We start from the raw sequence: 18,542 nt of genomic DNA, 5'->3' as shown, positions 1-18,542 counted from the left end.
AAGTTTTAACAAGTACAAATTAATCAGAATATGTTAACTGTTCGACTTCTGACCAGACAATGAATATTAATTTTTGATTTGCAGGTCTGTTCCTTGGATCACGGAATATTTAATATATAGAGGGTAGTCCGCTGTGTTGTTGGGTTACGGATGGCGCCACATCTACTTGGGTTGTTCGTTGCGCTGTTGGACTAAGGATGACGCCACATCTCAGTTGCGCTGTTGGACTAAGGATGACGCCACATCTCACTCCCCCTCTAGTGGACCGCTTGGAGGGACACGAAATTATTTTTGGTGGATATTGATCCTGTGTTGAAGCTGTAACAGACTAATATTGTTAATACATGATGAAGTTGATGGTCTTGCTGTTGTTTCTTGATCTTCCTGTTGCAGAAATGCTGGTTTAAGTCTGTCTATGTTGATTTGTGTTAAAGTCCCTTTGAAATTGATTTTATATAGATATGTGGAAAGTCGGTCGATAACAGGATACGGTCCTTCGTATGGTGGTTCAAGTGGTCTTCTTGGACGATCGATTCGAACGAAGACGTGGGTACAGGTGTCGAGGTCTTCGTGTGTAAAGACTTTGCGTTTTCCGTGATGGGCTGATGGTAGAGGACGAATGCTTCGCATTTTCTCTCGAAGTTGGTCGGCGAGGATGGTTGGACATCCTGTGGGGTCTTCTGATATAAAATATTCGCCAGGTAGCTTTAGGGTTGTTCCATAGACGAGTTCGGCTGCAGAGGCTTTGATGTCGTCTTTGTAGCAGGCTCGGAGTCCTAGAAGAATCATTGGAAGGACTTCAGTCCAGTTTTGTGTCTGGTGGCATTTTATTGCTGTCTTGAGTGCTCGATGCCAGCGTTCGATCATGCCGTTGCCTTCGGGGTGGTAAGCTGTTGTTCGTATGTGGTGGCTGCCTGTCATTTGGACGAGTGATTGAAAGAATACTGCTTCGAATTGAGATCCTCTGTCTGTTGTTATGATTGCCGGTGCTCCGAAACGCGAAATCCATGTGTTGAAGAATGCTGTTGCCACAGTGTTTGACGTTGTATCCATAATGGGAATTGCTTCAGGCCAGCGAGATGTTCGATCGATCATGGTGAGGCAGTAGCGGTAGCCGTTGCTTGAAGGTAGAGGTCCTATGATGTCGATGTGCACATGGTGGAATCGGTCGTCTGGAACTGGTATATGCTCTGGAGTGCGGGTGTTGTGTCTGCCGATTTTCGCTCTTTGGCATGGTAGGCATGTTTTTACCCAGTAGCTTATTTCCTTCTGCATGTTGGGCTACACGAATTGTCGAGATATCATTTTCTTAGTGGCTCTTGCGCTGGAATGAGAGAGGTTATGTGTGGTATGTATTACCTTTTTCCTGAGTGTAGCTGGTATGTATACTCGGATTTGATTCGTCGTGTCGCAATAAATTGCTTTGTCATCCACGTATGCGTGGCAGAACGGCAGTCCTCTGAGAATAGTATCAATAAATCTTTGGAATGACTGGGCTGCGTTGCTCAGCCCGAATGGCATCCTAGTAAATTCGAATAATCCGAATGGAGTTATAACAGCCGTTTTACAGACATCTTCTTTGGCTACTGGAATTTGGTAAAAGGCTTTTACTAAGTCTATTTTGCTGAAAATTTTGCATCCCGCCAAGTGGTTTGTGAAGTCATGTATATGAGGCAGTGGGTACTTATCTGGCACGGTGGAGTTATTGAGTCTGCGGTAGTCTCCGCAGGCCCTCCAGCTGCCGTTTGGTTTCTTAACCATATGGAGAGGGCTGGCCCATTGGGATGACGATGGTCGGCAAATCCCTTGTTCCATCATTCCTTCAAATTCTCGTTTAGCTGCTGCGAGCCTATCTGGAGCTAGTCTGCGTGCCCTTTCGGCTACTGGTGGTCCATGAGTCTCAATATGATGAAATACTTCGTGGGTTGGCTGGTTGATGGCTGTGGGACGAGTAATATCAATGTATTTTCTTAGGAGACTTTCGTACTTACACCCTTTGTCTACAGTTGCGATTGTTGTTGCAGTTGTTGTTTTGATCGGAGTGTTGGTGCTGAGGAGCGTCTTTTCATCGATCAGTTTTCGCCGTTTCAGGTCCGGTAACAATCCGTGGTGTCCCAGGAGGTCTGCGCCTATGATCGGATGTCGCACATCCGCTATGATGAAATTCCATCTGTATTGTCGTCTGAGTCCGAGGTTCAAAATGCGTATCTGGCTACCGTAGGTTTTGATAGCCGTATTGTTTGCTGCGAAGAGTTTGAAATTCGTTGGATGCAGGGTTCCGCGAACCAACCTCTTGGGAAGAACCGATACGTCAGCTCCGGTGTCGATAAGGTAAGTAATCCCATCGTTCTTATCTGTTATTGTCAGGCGTTGAGTTCTCGGTACACCATCTTCGATCGCCTGTAATCGAGACGGCGATCTTAGTTTTCCGGTGCGTTTTCCTTCCAGAAACAAGGTGCTGCGCATTTGATGGCCTTTTCTCCAAATTTGCTATGGTAGTAGCAGAAATCCCTTTTCTGCGTTCTTCTGGGCTTGTTCTGAAATCTTCCTTTGAAGCTAACCCGGCTTCGACTGGTACTTCGAGGGCGGCGACCGCGTCTCAATTCCCTGGTTAGGAAATTGATTTCCGTCTTCAAATCTGTCATGTTGTCGAGTCCGTTGCTCGTTTGCTGCTGCTGTGTTATAGCATTAATTGTCGTTGACCGAGGTTTGGCAATTTCAACGATTTTATCCGCTTGGGCCGCGAGTTTATCCAAGTCTTGCATTTCACTTATCGCGAGGATCGTTCGCACGTTTTCTGGCAATTGTTCCAAAAATATCGCGCGCAGTATTCCATCCGAGGCTTGTGCTCCTGCCAGGTTACGGAGTCGTTGAAGAAACACCGATGGTTTTTCGTCACCGATTTCATGACTTCCGAGCAACCATCGAATTCTGGTCGCGGTCGATTCGCCGAGGGCAGAGATTAATCGCTCTTTTAGTTTATTATATTTCCCGGTTTCGGGGGGGTTGAGCAAGATATCGGCTACGATCGGAAGGATTGTCTGGTCTAGGTATACTATCACGAACCTGTATTTCGAATCGTCGCTCTGGATTCTGTTGATGGCAAATGCTGCTTCGAGTTGCAGAAACCATAGAATCGGGTTGTCCTTCCAGAACGGGGGAATCTTGGCGACGTGCACCGCTCCCACGGAGGTTGTGGTTCCGTCCTGGGGGTCCGGCTCCTGGATTATCATCACTGGGTTTTCTTGCTGGTTTGTTCGCGTCGTCGTAGTATCAGATCCGGCTGAGGGCGGCGTATGTTGAAGTGACATCTCCGTTTCTGTTGTTGACAGCTCCTTTGTTTGATCCTGTTTCTTCGTTCCCCGTAGATAATTGTAGAATGGCACTTTCATGCAGCTTTTCTAACCTCCGACAGGATCACGTCGGGGTCACCAATTTTGTAGGGATCTTGGTTCGGATGTTGATGACAATATTCGTTTATGATATAAAATATATATTTAACAAGTTTTAACAAGTACAAATTAATCAGAATATGTTAACTGTTCGACTTCTGACCAGACAATGAATATTAATTTTTGATTTGCAGGTCTGTTCCTTGGATCACGGAATATTTAATATATAGAGGGTAGTCCGCTGTGTTGTTGGGTTACGGATGGCGCCACATCTACTTGGGTTGTTCGTTGCGCTGTTGGACTAAGGATGACGCCACATCTCTGTTGCGCTGTTGGACTAAGGATGACGCCACACCAACACTGTTCTTGAGAACTCGCACTGAGTTTAAACAATGAGTCACAATTATATTAATCGTGAGTTCACACGCTGCGAGATGTGATGAGCTACTGAGCACGAGGTTCAACACGCCTCGTGCTGCAGGGTGATGTCTTCCAGAAGATTCTTGGCGTGTTGCACACGGCGAAAATGATCTGGATGAGTTGTACTGGAGACAATGCGATGAGTAGCACGATGAGTAAGAATTGTGAAAGAAGCACACTGCACGTTGTTGCACACGAGGTGATGCTTGGCACGGCTAGATGAACACTGATAAGCCTCGAGCCGGCAACGCCTTCGAGAATCGGAGGCGATTATCGAACGATGGATCGATATCGATCCGTCGCCGGCGATCGGCCACGAGGTGCTGCCCCCGCGGCGGTGACATGATTAATTACTAAATTGAAATCTTTTAACAGCTATCTACCTTATAAGGTGGCGTGGAAACGATAGCGTTTTGGTGTCGTAAAAATTAAATAGAAATTTACTCACGCGTCGCCGTTCACTCTTTCTCACGCGTTGTCGTATCACCTCGTACGCGTGTTGTTGCCTCGTATTGTTCGAGCGTTGCCGCTTATTTTTTTTCACGCGTTAGCACATCGCTTCGCACGCGTGTTGTCGCCTCGTATCGTTTGAGCGTCGCCGCTTATTCTTTTTCACGCGTTGGCGCATCGCTTCGGTTGAGCTGTCGCCTCGTCTCACTCACGTGTCGACCAATCCGTCAGTCAAATGGGTAGGGCTTATTCTTCTATACTAAGACCGCTTTTAAACGCGCGCACTTATTTGCTCTATTCCATTAATTTTCATAAATTTCTTTCTCGGTTATTAGTGGAAATAATGCAAAATGGCAGGTAACTTTTTGACATGTATCCACGAGATCCACCTACTTCTAATATTTTATCAATATGGTCTGACACACCTTGTAAATTACCATACAACAGCATGCAAAAGAATATGTGTATTAAAAATGAGTAAGACAAGGAGTTAGAACAGAATGAGTAAAATGAATATGAGTTATGCTACCGCTGAAATGACAACGCGGTCGTGGCCAGTTACAAAAAAATGACGAAAAGGCGAGTGTTAATCCTTTGGTTTTGAGCAAGTCATCAGAGACATCGTGATACGCACGTGGCCGCGAGATTAAATCTTTACTGAGTTCGAAGATAAGTTTTCGAGAAAATTTCACTGTAGTTTGAGATCTTCCTTTTGATTATTTTTTAGAATCCGCAATGAGTCTGAATTGCACGCACAATTATATTTGTGGCAACCGCTCGCGCTCGCCGCCTACACGTGAACGCCAGAAAATGGCAACCCAGCACACGGCGCCCCAGCGCTTCGCGCCGCCACCACTAGGTGGCCACAAGGGCGTGAGTGTCACCCACATTCAAAATAAGTTTGACCCCTGGATATAAGGACACGCTCCACAGGGGGTTCATACGATCAATCCACCCAAGGTGACGCATCTACAGGTAGCTCTCAAGGCATTTTGAAGATTCGTAAAATCGTATTACTTTTTATGAAGACTTGCTCATCTTCTCCGGAAGAAATACAGGCTTTTAAAAAGAGAAATCGTCGCAGCCGCAAGAGGAAGGCACCCATCACGCCGGCCATAGTAAGCAGCAGCTCTCCGGACAGTACAACCAACCCGTCGATGTGGCCGCTACCACCAGAGCTCTTGTCGCCACTGAACTCACAGTTCGGAAAGCCTGCCGAGAAGAGAAGCCTGCTGAAAAAGGATCTGCCGAGAAGAAGCCTGCAGCAGAGATACCGGCCAGAACAATCTCAGGACCACCAGTGAAGAGACCTACAGCAGCGGAGAAGCCGGTTATCCTCCGACTACAATCGATCCAGCCACCGATCAAAGTAAGACCTCTCGATCAAGGGATCTCCTTCCGAAAGTGGGTCCTTACACTTTATAGACCTTTCACATATAGAGAGAGAACTGAGGAAGTTCACCAACACGGTGGTAACACAAACGGAGCCACAGCTTTCTGGTTTCTCTAACGCGGAAACGCAGACGGAGGAAGGCCAAGAAGAACCTTGGATATTACCCGAAGACGAGCGCTGGGGGTCGATCCGGGTGACGTTGACGGCACCTCATATTAGCTACAGGGAACGCCGTCTGCAATAAGCAGCGGCATTTTGAACGCGCCTCATCCACGAGGCGCACGAGACAAACCTAAAGATAATTTGTAATACCTTACCTGTAAATATATCCTACCAACATTTATAACTTAATACCTTTCCTTCGAACACCTTGGCAATCTACAATATTAATTACAATGCCAAAACGCTGCAAAGTCTATCGAGTAAATCAGCACGAGGTTCAACACGCCTCATGCTGCCGGATAAATTTATCCAGATGATTCTTAGCGTGATGCACACGGTGAAAATGATCTGGATTAGTATGCACAATGAGACAAAGCGATGAGTAAAACAATGAGTAAAGATTCCTGCGAATAAGCACCCTGCACTTTGATGCACACGAGGCGATTAATTATACAGCTGAAATGACAATGAGAAAGCGTCGAGCCGGCAACGTCTTCGAGAATCGGAAGTGATAATCAAACGACGAATCCATATCGATCCGGGACGTTCGGCCACGAGGTGCTGTCCCGCGGCGGTAGCATCATTAACTGTTATGGAATCTTTTAACAATATAAAAAATAATATAATTGTACTCACCAATGTCAGAATCGACAAAATTGTATGAGTTGTTTACTTTTAGATGTTGGAAATCTTTGTTGGTTAATCAATTGTAAGATTTCCAACAATCAGAGATAATTGTTGTTCGTGGCAGTATCCACTCCTTTATATATGCTATAAATGTTTTATTTGTTCAATCTTAGACTGAAACGATATATAGTTTATTGCTGTTCAGAATTCCGATGAAATTTTGGCAAAGCTTTGTAAACCTTTTAGCATTATTCGTCGTCTTGGCCAAGCAACGGATTTTTTCTACCGAAAGCATATGACTCGCAGTATGCTTAGCATATGATCCTTCACACGTGCCTAATCGCGCTTGGCAACGAGACGGTTTCTTCGGGAAAAACCGTTGTGGCATTAGGCCACAAATACTTCATTCGGGGTTCAGCAACCGTGCCGCGATCTCCGTTTAAACAAGCGCGGTTTCCCCTCCCCCTTCCCGGATTACCAACATCGTGTAGCGTGGACCGACCAACCGCCCGCAGCCGGTAACACGGGCCGATCAACCGCCCACGCCGCGCACCGCTACCATCGGCTCGGGAAAGGGTTTCCTCCTCTCTCGAGCCAACGGGTATATAAGCCAGTCCGAGCGCGAGAAAAGCACCTTTTCCTCGCTGGAGAGCATTCCAGCAACCGTCCTACCAGGACTTGGGCGCTCCCGAGCCTTCCTGCGGCTGGGCTCTCCCGGCCTCCGACATCACTGCCTCCAGAACTCGGGCGCTCCCGAGCCTTCCTTCAGCTGGGCTCTCCCGGCCTCCGACACCGCTGTCTCCAGGACTCGGGTGCTCCCGAGCCCTCCTTCGACCAGGCGCTCCCGGCCTCTGACAACTCTGTCTCCAGGACTCGGGCGCTCCCGAGCCTTCCTTAGGTTGGGCGCCTCCGGTCTCTGACAACTCTGCCTCCAGGACTCGGGCGCTCCCGAACCTCCCTCCGATCAGGTCCGCCCGGCTCCGGACCCTTTGACAAGCTTGTACACCGCGCCGATAATCCGTGACCGTAAAACTCTGTCCGTTCGACACGGCCTGGACGGCCAAGCTTGTACACTACGCCGATAACTCGCGACCGCGAAACTCTGCCCATTCGACACGGCGTGGACGGCCAAGCTTGTACACTGCGCCGATAACTCGCGACCGCAAAACTCCGTCCGTGCGGCGCGGCCTGAACGGCCATTACTGAAACTATATTATCGACCCACGACCGCAGAACTCCGAACGTGCGGCCGGCCTGTAAGGCCCGTTTTTGTACTCCACGATAGGAAATTACTTTTTTGGCCTGGTCGGCCATACTACCCACAGCGTAGTTTCTTTTCTCTTTGTGTAAACTAATCTTTTGAGTCTTTATATCTATTAGAAGTTATATTTTCTTTTTTTTGTAAATATTATTATTGAATTTCTGTTATTTTTTATGAAAAAATAAATTACTTTTATTTTTGCGTTCACTCAAGTCTCGGTCATTTCACTCGTATTCCGGATCCCGACGAGCTATACCGCGAAGGGTAACACGAATATTACACCGTCTTCTCGAAGGATCTACGCCTTTGTTTAATGAAACAAAGACTATGCACTTTTCCAAACTGACCGCGCGGCCGAACAAGTCAGTCTCCGACGCATTAGCATAGCCATCGCAGCTCTGAAGCATCGCGAGTTCCGCAGTGTTCCGCATAGCAGCCTCGAGCGTTAGCTTGCCATAGTTAACCGTTTTAGCAAATTGTTACGAAGTCTAATCTTGCTGTAGATTTTTTAAATATGAATCTTTAGCTTTTAAAAATTGCGGCCTGCAGTGTCTATTACGGTTCAAGACTGATTAGCTTGTTTCGCGCGCCCAGCGGCTGCAAACTCGGTTTAAATAATAAAGTGTTTAAATTATTCTTTTGTATCCAGCAACCGGCATTATTTGTTCCCGCACCTCCCAAAATCGCTCGCGGTATCTCGAACAATTGCTATTGTATTAGAAGCTTCCAAAGATCTATTTTCCAGTGATTAGTCATCCACAATTATATTTCCTGTGGCTAGTTTTTGTCTCATCAATCGTAACTATTTGTCCTAGGTCACCAAACTTCTTGTTATATTTTTCTGTCCGGAACACATAAACCAGTAATTTAAGTTAAATTATTAGTTATGTTATACATTTTTAATAGACAATTAAAAAGAAATAAAAATGACATACCTCTCGGTAAAAATTAAACCAGTCAATAACTGTGGACTTTGACATATGAGTTTTTTCAAATTTGTCATCTAGACGTGGCATTAAGAAACATGCTACTATTCTATGTACTGTACCCATGTCTAAATTACTTTTGTTATACCACGTGCCAGCTTTTCCACTTTTGCGAAAATCACACTGTTTAGAGACACGTTTTCTGTGTTCATTTAGCACTGTGTAACGCTTGATGCATCTAAACATTAGCGTCTCTTTATTTATATATAGGACATTATCACACTTTTTGCAGTTAATTGCCTGTAATATTACTTTATATTTAATTAGAAAATTAATTAATTCTTCGTGCAAATAGGTAAGACGCACAAAATCGAAAAGAGACAGCATTATTGCACTGTTGTAATTGCGTACGTTACAAATTACTACACAAAATAAAATATTAAAACAAATACATTTTATTTTTCCGCAAGGCATTACAAATTTTCTTCCTATCCAGTTGTTCATAATTCTTTAAAACATTAAACCGAAATAATATTATTTTTAAGTTCGTCGCAGTACGATTTCGGTTGAGCTTCGGATTTCTGTTTATTAACGCTGCAGGCTGGATTCTTCTTAAACCTTTGCTCACGCTATATCGAATTGCATCGGTTAACTCGTCAAAATTAATCCTTCCAAAAGATGGGGCCTCCTGTAACAAAACTCGGTGATAACAAAACAAAGAAGCCAACCTAGCAGCAAATAATTGCAGTATCGCCTTCGGGACACTAAGCGTCAGTTCTCTTTGATTAGCGTCAACCGTCGCATCGTTGACTGACTTTAGTGATACCTTTTACTTACGCAAGTTTACCGTAGCTTTGTGTTACGTTGGCAGTAACATTGTGTCAAAAACCCAAGGGTAAAGTGTTTCAATTTAGTAATAAATTGAGTGAACAAGTGCGTGAGTGCTTTTGCCCAGTTTTAATTCACCTCACTCTTATCTCCGCCATCAAGGCTATCGCGAAATTAAACACCAGTTTAATACACACATGCTACACATGTTTTTATATGCGTAAAAAACTTCTGCGCAACCTCCAATAGCGTAGCAAATAGTAAAGTGATAGAATTTTTATTCTTAAAAAAGCCAATTAAGACGCGGAATGTTTCGAACCACAAACAAAACCGACAAAAAAAAATAGTTTCATCAAAATTAGGCAAAACCGCGTCGATTGATACCAAAATCATCGAAATCGGAAATGAGGACCGTGTTTTTAACATTTACTTTTATACTAATTCAGAAACCATTATTCTTATAAGATTTCGCTTATCACTTTCTGTAAATATTCTGTTTGCAGCTTTTAAAATTTCAGAACTTTAAGGATAATTCAAAAGAGTTTGACGAACTGTGTAAAGCTTAGACTTTTGCGCGGCCCGGAATTGTGCTCGGCAGAATCAAGGTTCAAAGTGTAAACCGTGACACTGATTTCTGCTAACTACTTATGTAAGATTTATTAAATTGTTTTACAATATACCCATGGTGAGGCCACGGTGTGATATTTACAAGTTATTTACATGTGCGCCGAGGCTCTTTAAGGTGGATATAAGTCGAGTGGTCACGGTCGACACCGTCACGAGCGTATTGTTAATATTGGTCACAAACGTGTCGGTCGGGATTGCTCGTATACAGGCAGCCGTCGGTAGACGGTAGTTTAAAATGGGTTGTCGATATCGATGGTAAATTGTCAGGGGCCGCAAGCGTACTGATCGAACGGTTTTCGGGTTGCCAGTCGGAAGCGTCGGTAAAAATGCGCTGTTGTTGATTGAACCGGACGCAAATGTCGCAGAAGGGTGTACGAGCCGGTGTCGGTGTGCCGGTCGGAGGCAGTGGTGAGATTGGCGCTGTCGCCTATCGGATCGGTAGCAAAGGTCAAGAAAAGTGTGCGGGCCGGCGTCGGTGTGCCCGTCGGAGGCGTCGGTGAGATGCGCTATCGCCAGTCGGATCGGTCGCAAGGGTCGCAACGGAGCGTACGTTATCGCGGTTAAAATTATTGCAAAGATCGCAGGGTTCACTGAAGTGCGTTCGGATGAGCACCGCCGTCGGTCGGTACTCCGGGTAACCCCTGAGTCCGCGGCCGGGAAACTTTCGAGTCGCCGCGCCTAGGAAAGGTTCGGATAATCCCCGAGACCATGAGTAGGATTCAAGGAAGTCGACCGGGAATCCCCGAGTCGACAGATCAGTGCTCCGAGTCGCCCCCGAGAGTGCGACCAGGCAGCCCCCGAGTCGCGTCACTGTAAGATGTCCGGGTGTTCTCCAAGACTAAGAATCGGATCGGTTCAGGAGGTCGTCTCCATGAGCGGACAAGTGCTCGCCACAAGAACCGACCGGGACAGGTCTTGATTCAGCCGCAGCCGCGGCTTTTATACCCAGCAGTAGGAAGTGGGGGTACCCTTACCGCCACGGACTCAGATTGTGGTCGGCCGAGTTCGGGTATCTTCGTCCGGGCCGATGTTCGCCCGACAGTAGGTAGGCATTCACTTTAGTAGTGGGACCAGAGGGGTTTTGCTACAACTGTTTTAAAGCGCTAAAGTAAAAATTTTAATATAAGTGAGTTTTTAATGTATAAGTAAATTAAGATTCCTAGATTTTTTTGCCTATATGTATGTATTGAATGACATTAAAAGCAAGAAATAACCAATTAATAATATGTTATATTTTTATAAACAGGCATACATACGCAAAGTGACCAAAAAGTCTTAATATACTTAATATTATTTACATTAAAATAAAAATTTTACCGAACAAGATGTTTGTTGTATTACAAATTTGTTTTTTTCAGAAGTAGTAGGTAAAATTGTAATTACATCACTATTGGTAGAAGGAATTGCATTTTCTACTTCTATATTTGAAGGTATGCTAATGATGTTCAAAGTTCATGTTTCTATCTCTCCTGCTGTTTGCAAGTGTTGTTCTATTGATTTGGTTGGTGTTTATTTGATAAACTCTGTAACAAGAATCTATATTAAAAATGTTACGTCCGACCCCAGGTATTTTGAAATATAAGAAAAAAACAAGCTTATAAACAACCAAGGATAGAGCTTTAGAGTAGGTATAGGTTTTAGAATGGGGTATGGGAGACGTAACTTTCGAATATTCAGACACGCGTAAGAAGCGTGGCCTATTTAGGCGCGCTGATGGGAAAGTTTTTATAAGAATAGGAATGGGTTCCCCAGGAAAAGCGCGCGAAATTGTGGTTTATTTTTGGTGAAGGAAATTTATTCTATTTACCGGGACTGAACCAAGCGTGATCTATTACTAATGTACAACGAAGTCAAGATTTAATAAACAATGTTCAAATTTAATATAACATAATAAGATTTATTCTGAAACTGAAACTAACAATAACAAAATTAAAAAGAAATTTAAACATTTTTCTTTTTTTTTAGAAAAAAAAAACAATCAAAAAATAATTATTAATTTGAATTAAATGTGAATAGCTTAAAATGAGAAAAATACAATATAAGTAATAATTATCTATTTTAAAATTACACTAGTAAAACTACTTTGGAACGAGAATGTAAGTGAGTGTGTTTGTGTGTGTTTTAGCAAATACATTATTGGATGTGTGAGAGTGAATGGGTATATTATAAACCTTAAATTAAATTTACGTTTTTAGTCTAATTACCCGTATAATGAACATGTAGAATATTTGTAGTCAATATTTTCGAATGCCATTGTGGCCATAAATGGAAAAAGAGCCGTTTCCTCAATTATTAATAATGGTGTGGAAGGGGGAAGGGCCCGCTTAACCACTTTTAGATTGTTCAAGTAGTCTAGAGCCTAGAATATACATGCTTGAAGGTATACTAACCAGCGGGGTTCTCCCTGACAGTCTCCGTTAAACGGAGAATATTCCGCAAGTAATTGTGGAGGGATCGAGGGAGAACTCGCGAGGTAATTCAGAGTGGGCGCGCGGTTTTCCACTTTTTCAGGGGATTCCGATAGGGGCAGTGTGTATGAGGGGCCGATTTCTTCAGTTTCAAGGGCCGTTTCAGGATCTTGTAAGTCTGTCTCCAGCTGCGTATCACGGTTATTAACCTCCGACACTTCCGAAATGGCCGATTTCTCCAAATAGGATGAATTTTCCGCGGGAGTTGATTCTATAAATGCAAGTTACTGTTCCCGATCTTCATTGGTTGCTTGCGATATTATTCTGTCAAGTAACAGAGTATGGAGAATTTCACGTTTTCGCCTTGTGCCTCTATTTTTTCTACCTCTTTGTGCTACTCCGCGCACAATCCGGGGGTTCACTATTTGATATTTAGAATTATTATCGGGTCGTGATAAGGTTAATTTGATAAGGTAAAATATGGTTATTAAAAATTGCGACTGACTTACTATTGTTTGATCTTCGGTTGCCTTCTGTGTTTGATGAAACCAGTTTACTTTTTTCCTTTCTTGTTTCTAATAACTTGCGCTCGCATAGTTTTGATAATCGAGACTGGTATAATGTAGTGCCAAGGCAAAACAAAGCGCTTGATCTGGCAAAGTTTCGGCTTATATAATTTTACGAATGGGGCAGGTAACGCTAAGTTTCCCGCGTTTTCAGTAACTTAGATTTTTATTTGTTACTTTATTTCCTCCACCCTTTCAAGATTTTTAAAATCTATATCAATCTATTGATGTATGGAAAATATCCCATCATCTATTGGCGTTCGTTATTAACATTTATTTGTGGCTTCGTCCTCGAAAGGTTAATTGTTCAAGATGTTTAAAACAAAAAATATTATCTGTGATCCTTCCAGTTGGGGCCCATGTGTAAGGTTTCTTAATTTATGTTTTTATTATTTGTGATTCTTAACCCTCGCGATCACTCTACTTCTGCTTCTTAATTTTCATAAGATATTGAATGTACACGTTGTGATCATGAGTCAAAGGATTTTATTAGTTCTTTTATTTTATTCTCTTCTTTTCAAATAGTGTTCGATATTGAATTATTTCGATTGTTACCACCTGCCGGTCATTTTTATTTTATTTTTCGGCATCTGTATTTTTTGATGCCTATATTTATTTTTCAACCCCTTGCACTTCTACTTTTCTAGAAGGTATTAAATTTCGAGATTTTACTATTTTGTTCCTTTTTCGAGTATTTGTTTAAATTGCGCGTCGAAAAAAGAAACTGTGAAGTCGGAGACGTAACAAAAAAAGGTCTGAATAGATTTAAAATATATAATTTTGTAAATAAAAATACATTACCTGTGAAAATAAAAAATAATAATCTTGAAGAAATTGTAATATTTTCTTAGTTGGACATTTTTTAAATTTAATTTCTTTCAAATCATTTTTATTAAATAAAGTAAAAAAAGACCATCAATTTTTTCATTTAATGATTTAAAAGAATAAGTATTAATTCTTAATATATCTATAAAAACAGCTAATTTTATACATATAAATCTATTATTATATTGTAAAAAACATAACGCATAATATCAATAAAAGTAAAATATAAGTAAAATATTAAATAAGTCTTACAATTTTTTGTAATTTGAGTTATTGACAAAATATTTTTATCATAGAAGTATTTGCCGTAGACTGACATAAAAACGGTTATATGTTGACGCAATTTACATAGAAAATGGTTTATAATGTGCGAGTTTCGTATAATTTAAAAACATTTGTAATTTTTTTTGCAGTTTATCCGTTCCAATATGGTATGTATTTACATTATTATCAAATGAGTACGTCTTAAATAATGTTGTCAGGAAATATACTTTATTTCTTCTCAATATTAATATTTCTTTAATAAGTTCAAAAAGTGGTAAATGTTTACTTTCTCGTCACAATGTAACACGCTAACTTTTGCTTAGCCCGGAAGACTATCGTCCGAGTCAAGGAGCAAAAGAAGCCGTGCACTGGTTCATACGATTAAATCACAAAAATGTATAGTTTATTATAATACTTTTACACTATTTACAATATCTTGATTCCGTGTCCATGCAACGGGACAGATCGTTGGTGGTGACCGCGTACGCGGAGACGCGTCGTCGGCGTTTATAATCCGTCGTAGGACGTGATTCGTTGATCGCGGCAAGTCGCGGTGATCGCCAGTATAACGAGTGGTTAGCGACGGTCGCAAGTAGGTTAAGCGGGTAGTGGCAGTCGTAAGCAAGCGAGCGGTTGGCGTCGGTCGCAAGTACAATGAGCGGGTAACGGTGGTCGCAACAAAGGGAGCGTATAGCGCGGTCGCAAGCAAGCGGGCGGTTGACGCGGCGATCGGGAACGACGTCGTGACGCGGGCACGTTGTATACGGTTAGGAGTTCGGTGGTTGCAGATTTGGCGGGTAGTGTTCCGGGAAACTCCCGAAAACGCGGACGAGGTGAATCCAAAGAACCCGAGACTGTCAAGAATGCCACGAGGAAGCTGACCAGGAAGTCCCCCGAGTCGGCGGCCAGTTGCTTCGAGTAACCCCCGAGATTACGACCGGGAGTTCCCCGAGTCGTCGCACTGCGGATAGTCCGAGAAGCCCCCGAGACTAGTATCGGTTCGGGTCTAGGAGTCGTCTCTCGTGTGCGGTTGAGTGACTGCGACGAGAGGTGTCGGTCTTTTCGCAGCCGCAGCTTTTATACTTGTCGGTTGAAGATAGGGGTATCCCTCGGTCTTTGGTGGTAGTCGACCGTGCTCGGGCACCTTCGGTTTGGCGCGATATTCGTACACGGGCTTAGTGGTCGCCCGACTAGTGGCGGGACAGAAGGAAGACTCGCCACACAAACTTTAAAACATACCACTGACAAGTAAACCTACCTAAGTGGCCTTTTTCGATTTTGTTCAGCTTTGAATATGTTATAGTGTAGGTTAAAATAACACGTATATTTTTATACGGGCTCATACGGCCGTTAAGAGGGTAAAACACCCTTTTGAAGAAAATTTATTTTAACATTTTTGGATGAATATCTTTAAAACGGTACAGTTATTTAAAAAAAGCTCCAAATAAAAGTTTCAAGCTTGTAAGTGCAAATTGAGTAATCAGCCGAATTGTTTTTTGAACGTTTGATTGAAAATTTGAAGCTTTTCGCGGTTGTTCACCCAGGTAGAACATTCTTGAACGGCGCTTTTTCGCAATTTGACAATTTACCTCGCGCGTGCGGAGACTTGCCGATTACAACCCAAATCCTCGTTAATAAGAGCTCGAGTTACAACAGCATGACTCGATACAATGAAAGAAAAAAGTACACGATAAAATACAAAACCAAGCTACCAAAATCGGCCTTTTTGAGATTTCGAATCTTCAAGTTCTCAGTCACCGACGGTTCGTCAAGTACGCCGCCGGGGTTCTGTAACAGCCGCGGGAAACTACAATGGAACTATAAAAACCGCTACTTTACATTATATAATTAACTATATGCAATTTAACATAATATTAATTGAGTTTTGTATTCTGAAATTGTTCTCAAAACATTACAATAACCATGTCGTTTTAAACTTTTAATGCATAACTTTTTAATATTGTGACTTACATATTGTGACTTACATATACTCTCGTGGCACAAAGAGTATTTATTTTTAGAATGTTTTTCGTTTTGTTTTGCTTAAGGTTAAATATGGAACGCACAATGTACTCGTTTCTTTTTATAGCGGTCAGTATTCAGTTACACTGTCTGCATGTTTTTGTTTCAAATTGGTCGACAACAAGATTGTGCCGCGATGTGTACTTTACCACTATCTTAGATTTTACGCGGTTTTCTGCATACATAAGAAATCTTTTTTTAGCGATACAGATTAAGTCTAATTTTTACGCGTTACGTATTACCAATATATTGTGCCATTTCATTAAAGTTTATTAGCCTTTTGATGCGTAGTTTAATTTATTTTACAATTAAAATTTTTACAAAAGTAAGTTTAACGAAAGAACCAATCAGCATTACAGAAAAGCGTTAACAATTAGCTCTCTATATCTTTTTTTTAAAATACGGATAATTAACATGTTTTTTTTTACTTATTCACAAGTGTAAAAAATGAAAATATACATATTTCTAAAAATTTTACATAATTTTCAGGAAATTTTTCTCTGTCTACTGTATGTACAACATTATCCAGATAAAAAGAGAAATTGATACGATAGTGACTTTACGTACACTGACTGTATATAATGACAAAGCTATTATCACAACATGTTTCTTCACAACTGTTTGAGCTATTCTAGGTACAATATATCCATAATAGTCAGGATTATACGTATTCAGGTAGGGAGAGAATAATTGTACTTATTATGGTTCGACATCAGTACATTATTTGCTAGATAAATAATTCGTAAGCTTATGCGTAGCTTTGGCACGAGTTAAAACTACAAGGTAGAAAATGTGTATTAGAGGGGTTGCTTATATTATATCATCAAAGAAATTTTATACTGGCAATTAATACACATGAGTGATAAATTAAATACCTACTTTTGGCTTTAACACGAGCGAGGTACTCTCTTTTCATATAGTTAGTTTAAATCACGCAGTGTAACAAAATAGTAAAGTTGCCAAGTAATTGTTATGGCGTATACATTGACGATAGAGAAACTTATCGCATTTTTGAAGGCAGATTTATTGTTCGCTTGTTGTTGGCCGTTACCACCAACCGCCACAAAATATGAAAAAATACGAAATACAGTATTTCGCTATTTTTCCGTTCTGCACGGAATGATTATGGTAGTTGCAATAATATATACAATTTATAACAATCAATCAAATTTATTTTTGATAATGAAATTATGCTGCATGTTGTGTACTACTACTGAAATTCCATTACAAATAACTTGCTTCTCTATCCAATACGATCGTCTTCAAGTAAGAAGTTAAACAATATCGTTTTAGTTGTTTAAGTGATATTTTATGGTACGAGCTGCATAATTAAATAATTATAAAAAAAGAAGATTAAAAAATGTGATTTTTAAAATAATAATTATGTTTAATTAATAAATTAATGAGGTAATATACAGGGTGTCTCAGCCCATGTGTAAAATCCTATACAGATAGGTAGGTCTTAGGGAGATAAATAAAAAAGTTATTTAACATTTTGTAAAATTCTCAATTGTTATTGAGAAAAAAATTAATTTGTCTAGCGCAAGAGTGACAAGGAAGCTGCGGGCAAGTGAGCGCGACAGGCGATTGGCGCCGTCGCCTATCGCGCTCACTCACCTATAGCTTCCTTGTCCTCTTGCGCTAGACAAATTAATTTTTTTCAATAAGTATTGAAAATTTTTCAAAACGTTAAAGAACTTTTTATTTATCTCCTAAGACCTACCTATCTGTATAGGATTTTACACATGGGCTATTGTCCCAAAGTCATGTAGACAAACTTTGGAACTAGGTAGATCTCGTTATTTTAAGAAGAAAAGTTCTTTACCATTTTTTATTCCGAGTAATATTAAGCTAGATAATAATTATTGAAAATTATATTTTTTGAGCGGAACTTACTGCCCCCCACACCGCGCGGAGACGCTCTATCCATCGGTAGACCCAATCCTTGCGTTCTCGATCATCGATAAGAAAAATGAAGGCGCGCGGGGCAAGACAGGCGGTTACGATCGGCCCGCCTAGATAAACTGGTCTAAACCAGGAATCAAAGAAAGGCGACAACGCGTAACAATACAAAGAAAATTATCGATGATCAAGAAAGCAAGGATTGGGGACTACCGACGGATAGAGCGTCTCCGCGCGGTGTGAGAAGCAGTAAGATCCGCCCAAAAAACCTAATTTTTAATAATTTTTATCTCGTTTAATATTACTCAGAATAAAAAATGATAAAGGACTTTTCGTCTTAAAATAACGAGATCTACCTAGTTCCAAAGTCTGTCTACATGACTTTGGGACACCCTGTATATAGTACTATAATTTGTAATCAAATTATAATACTATAAATTTTAGAAAAAAATAATAGCTCATATTCTGA

At 41.5% G+C, this 18,542-nt stretch overlaps 1 protein-coding gene across 1 annotated transcript; it reads right to left on the bottom strand.

Moving 5' to 3' along the window:
- Nucleotides 1–1,434: 1,434 nt before the first annotated feature.
- LOC139102701 (uncharacterized) lies at nucleotides 1,435–3,937 on the bottom strand. The gene has a single exon (XM_070656808.1). It carries the CDS (start codon nucleotides 3,390–3,392, stop codon nucleotides 2,421–2,423), a length of 972 nt encoding a protein of 323 aa, XP_070512909.1. The 5' UTR covers nucleotides 3,393–3,937; the 3' UTR covers nucleotides 1,435–2,420.
- Between the last annotated feature and the right edge of the window lie 14,605 nt (nucleotides 3,938–18,542).

Source organism: Cardiocondyla obscurior, linkage group LG05, assembly GCF_019399895.1.
Source record: "Cardiocondyla obscurior isolate alpha-2009 linkage group LG05, Cobs3.1, whole genome shotgun sequence".
Classification (NCBI taxonomy): domain Eukaryota; kingdom Metazoa; phylum Arthropoda; class Insecta; order Hymenoptera; family Formicidae; genus Cardiocondyla; species Cardiocondyla obscurior.
The sequence above is the reverse complement of the archived record's forward strand: the minus strand, read 5'-3'. Positions and strand labels throughout refer to the sequence as shown.

Coding starts and splice junctions, on each gene's coding strand:
- LOC139102701 (XM_070656808.1), bottom strand. CDS start 3,392: ATGAAAGTGCCATTCTACAATTATCTACGGGGAACGAAGAAACAGGAT.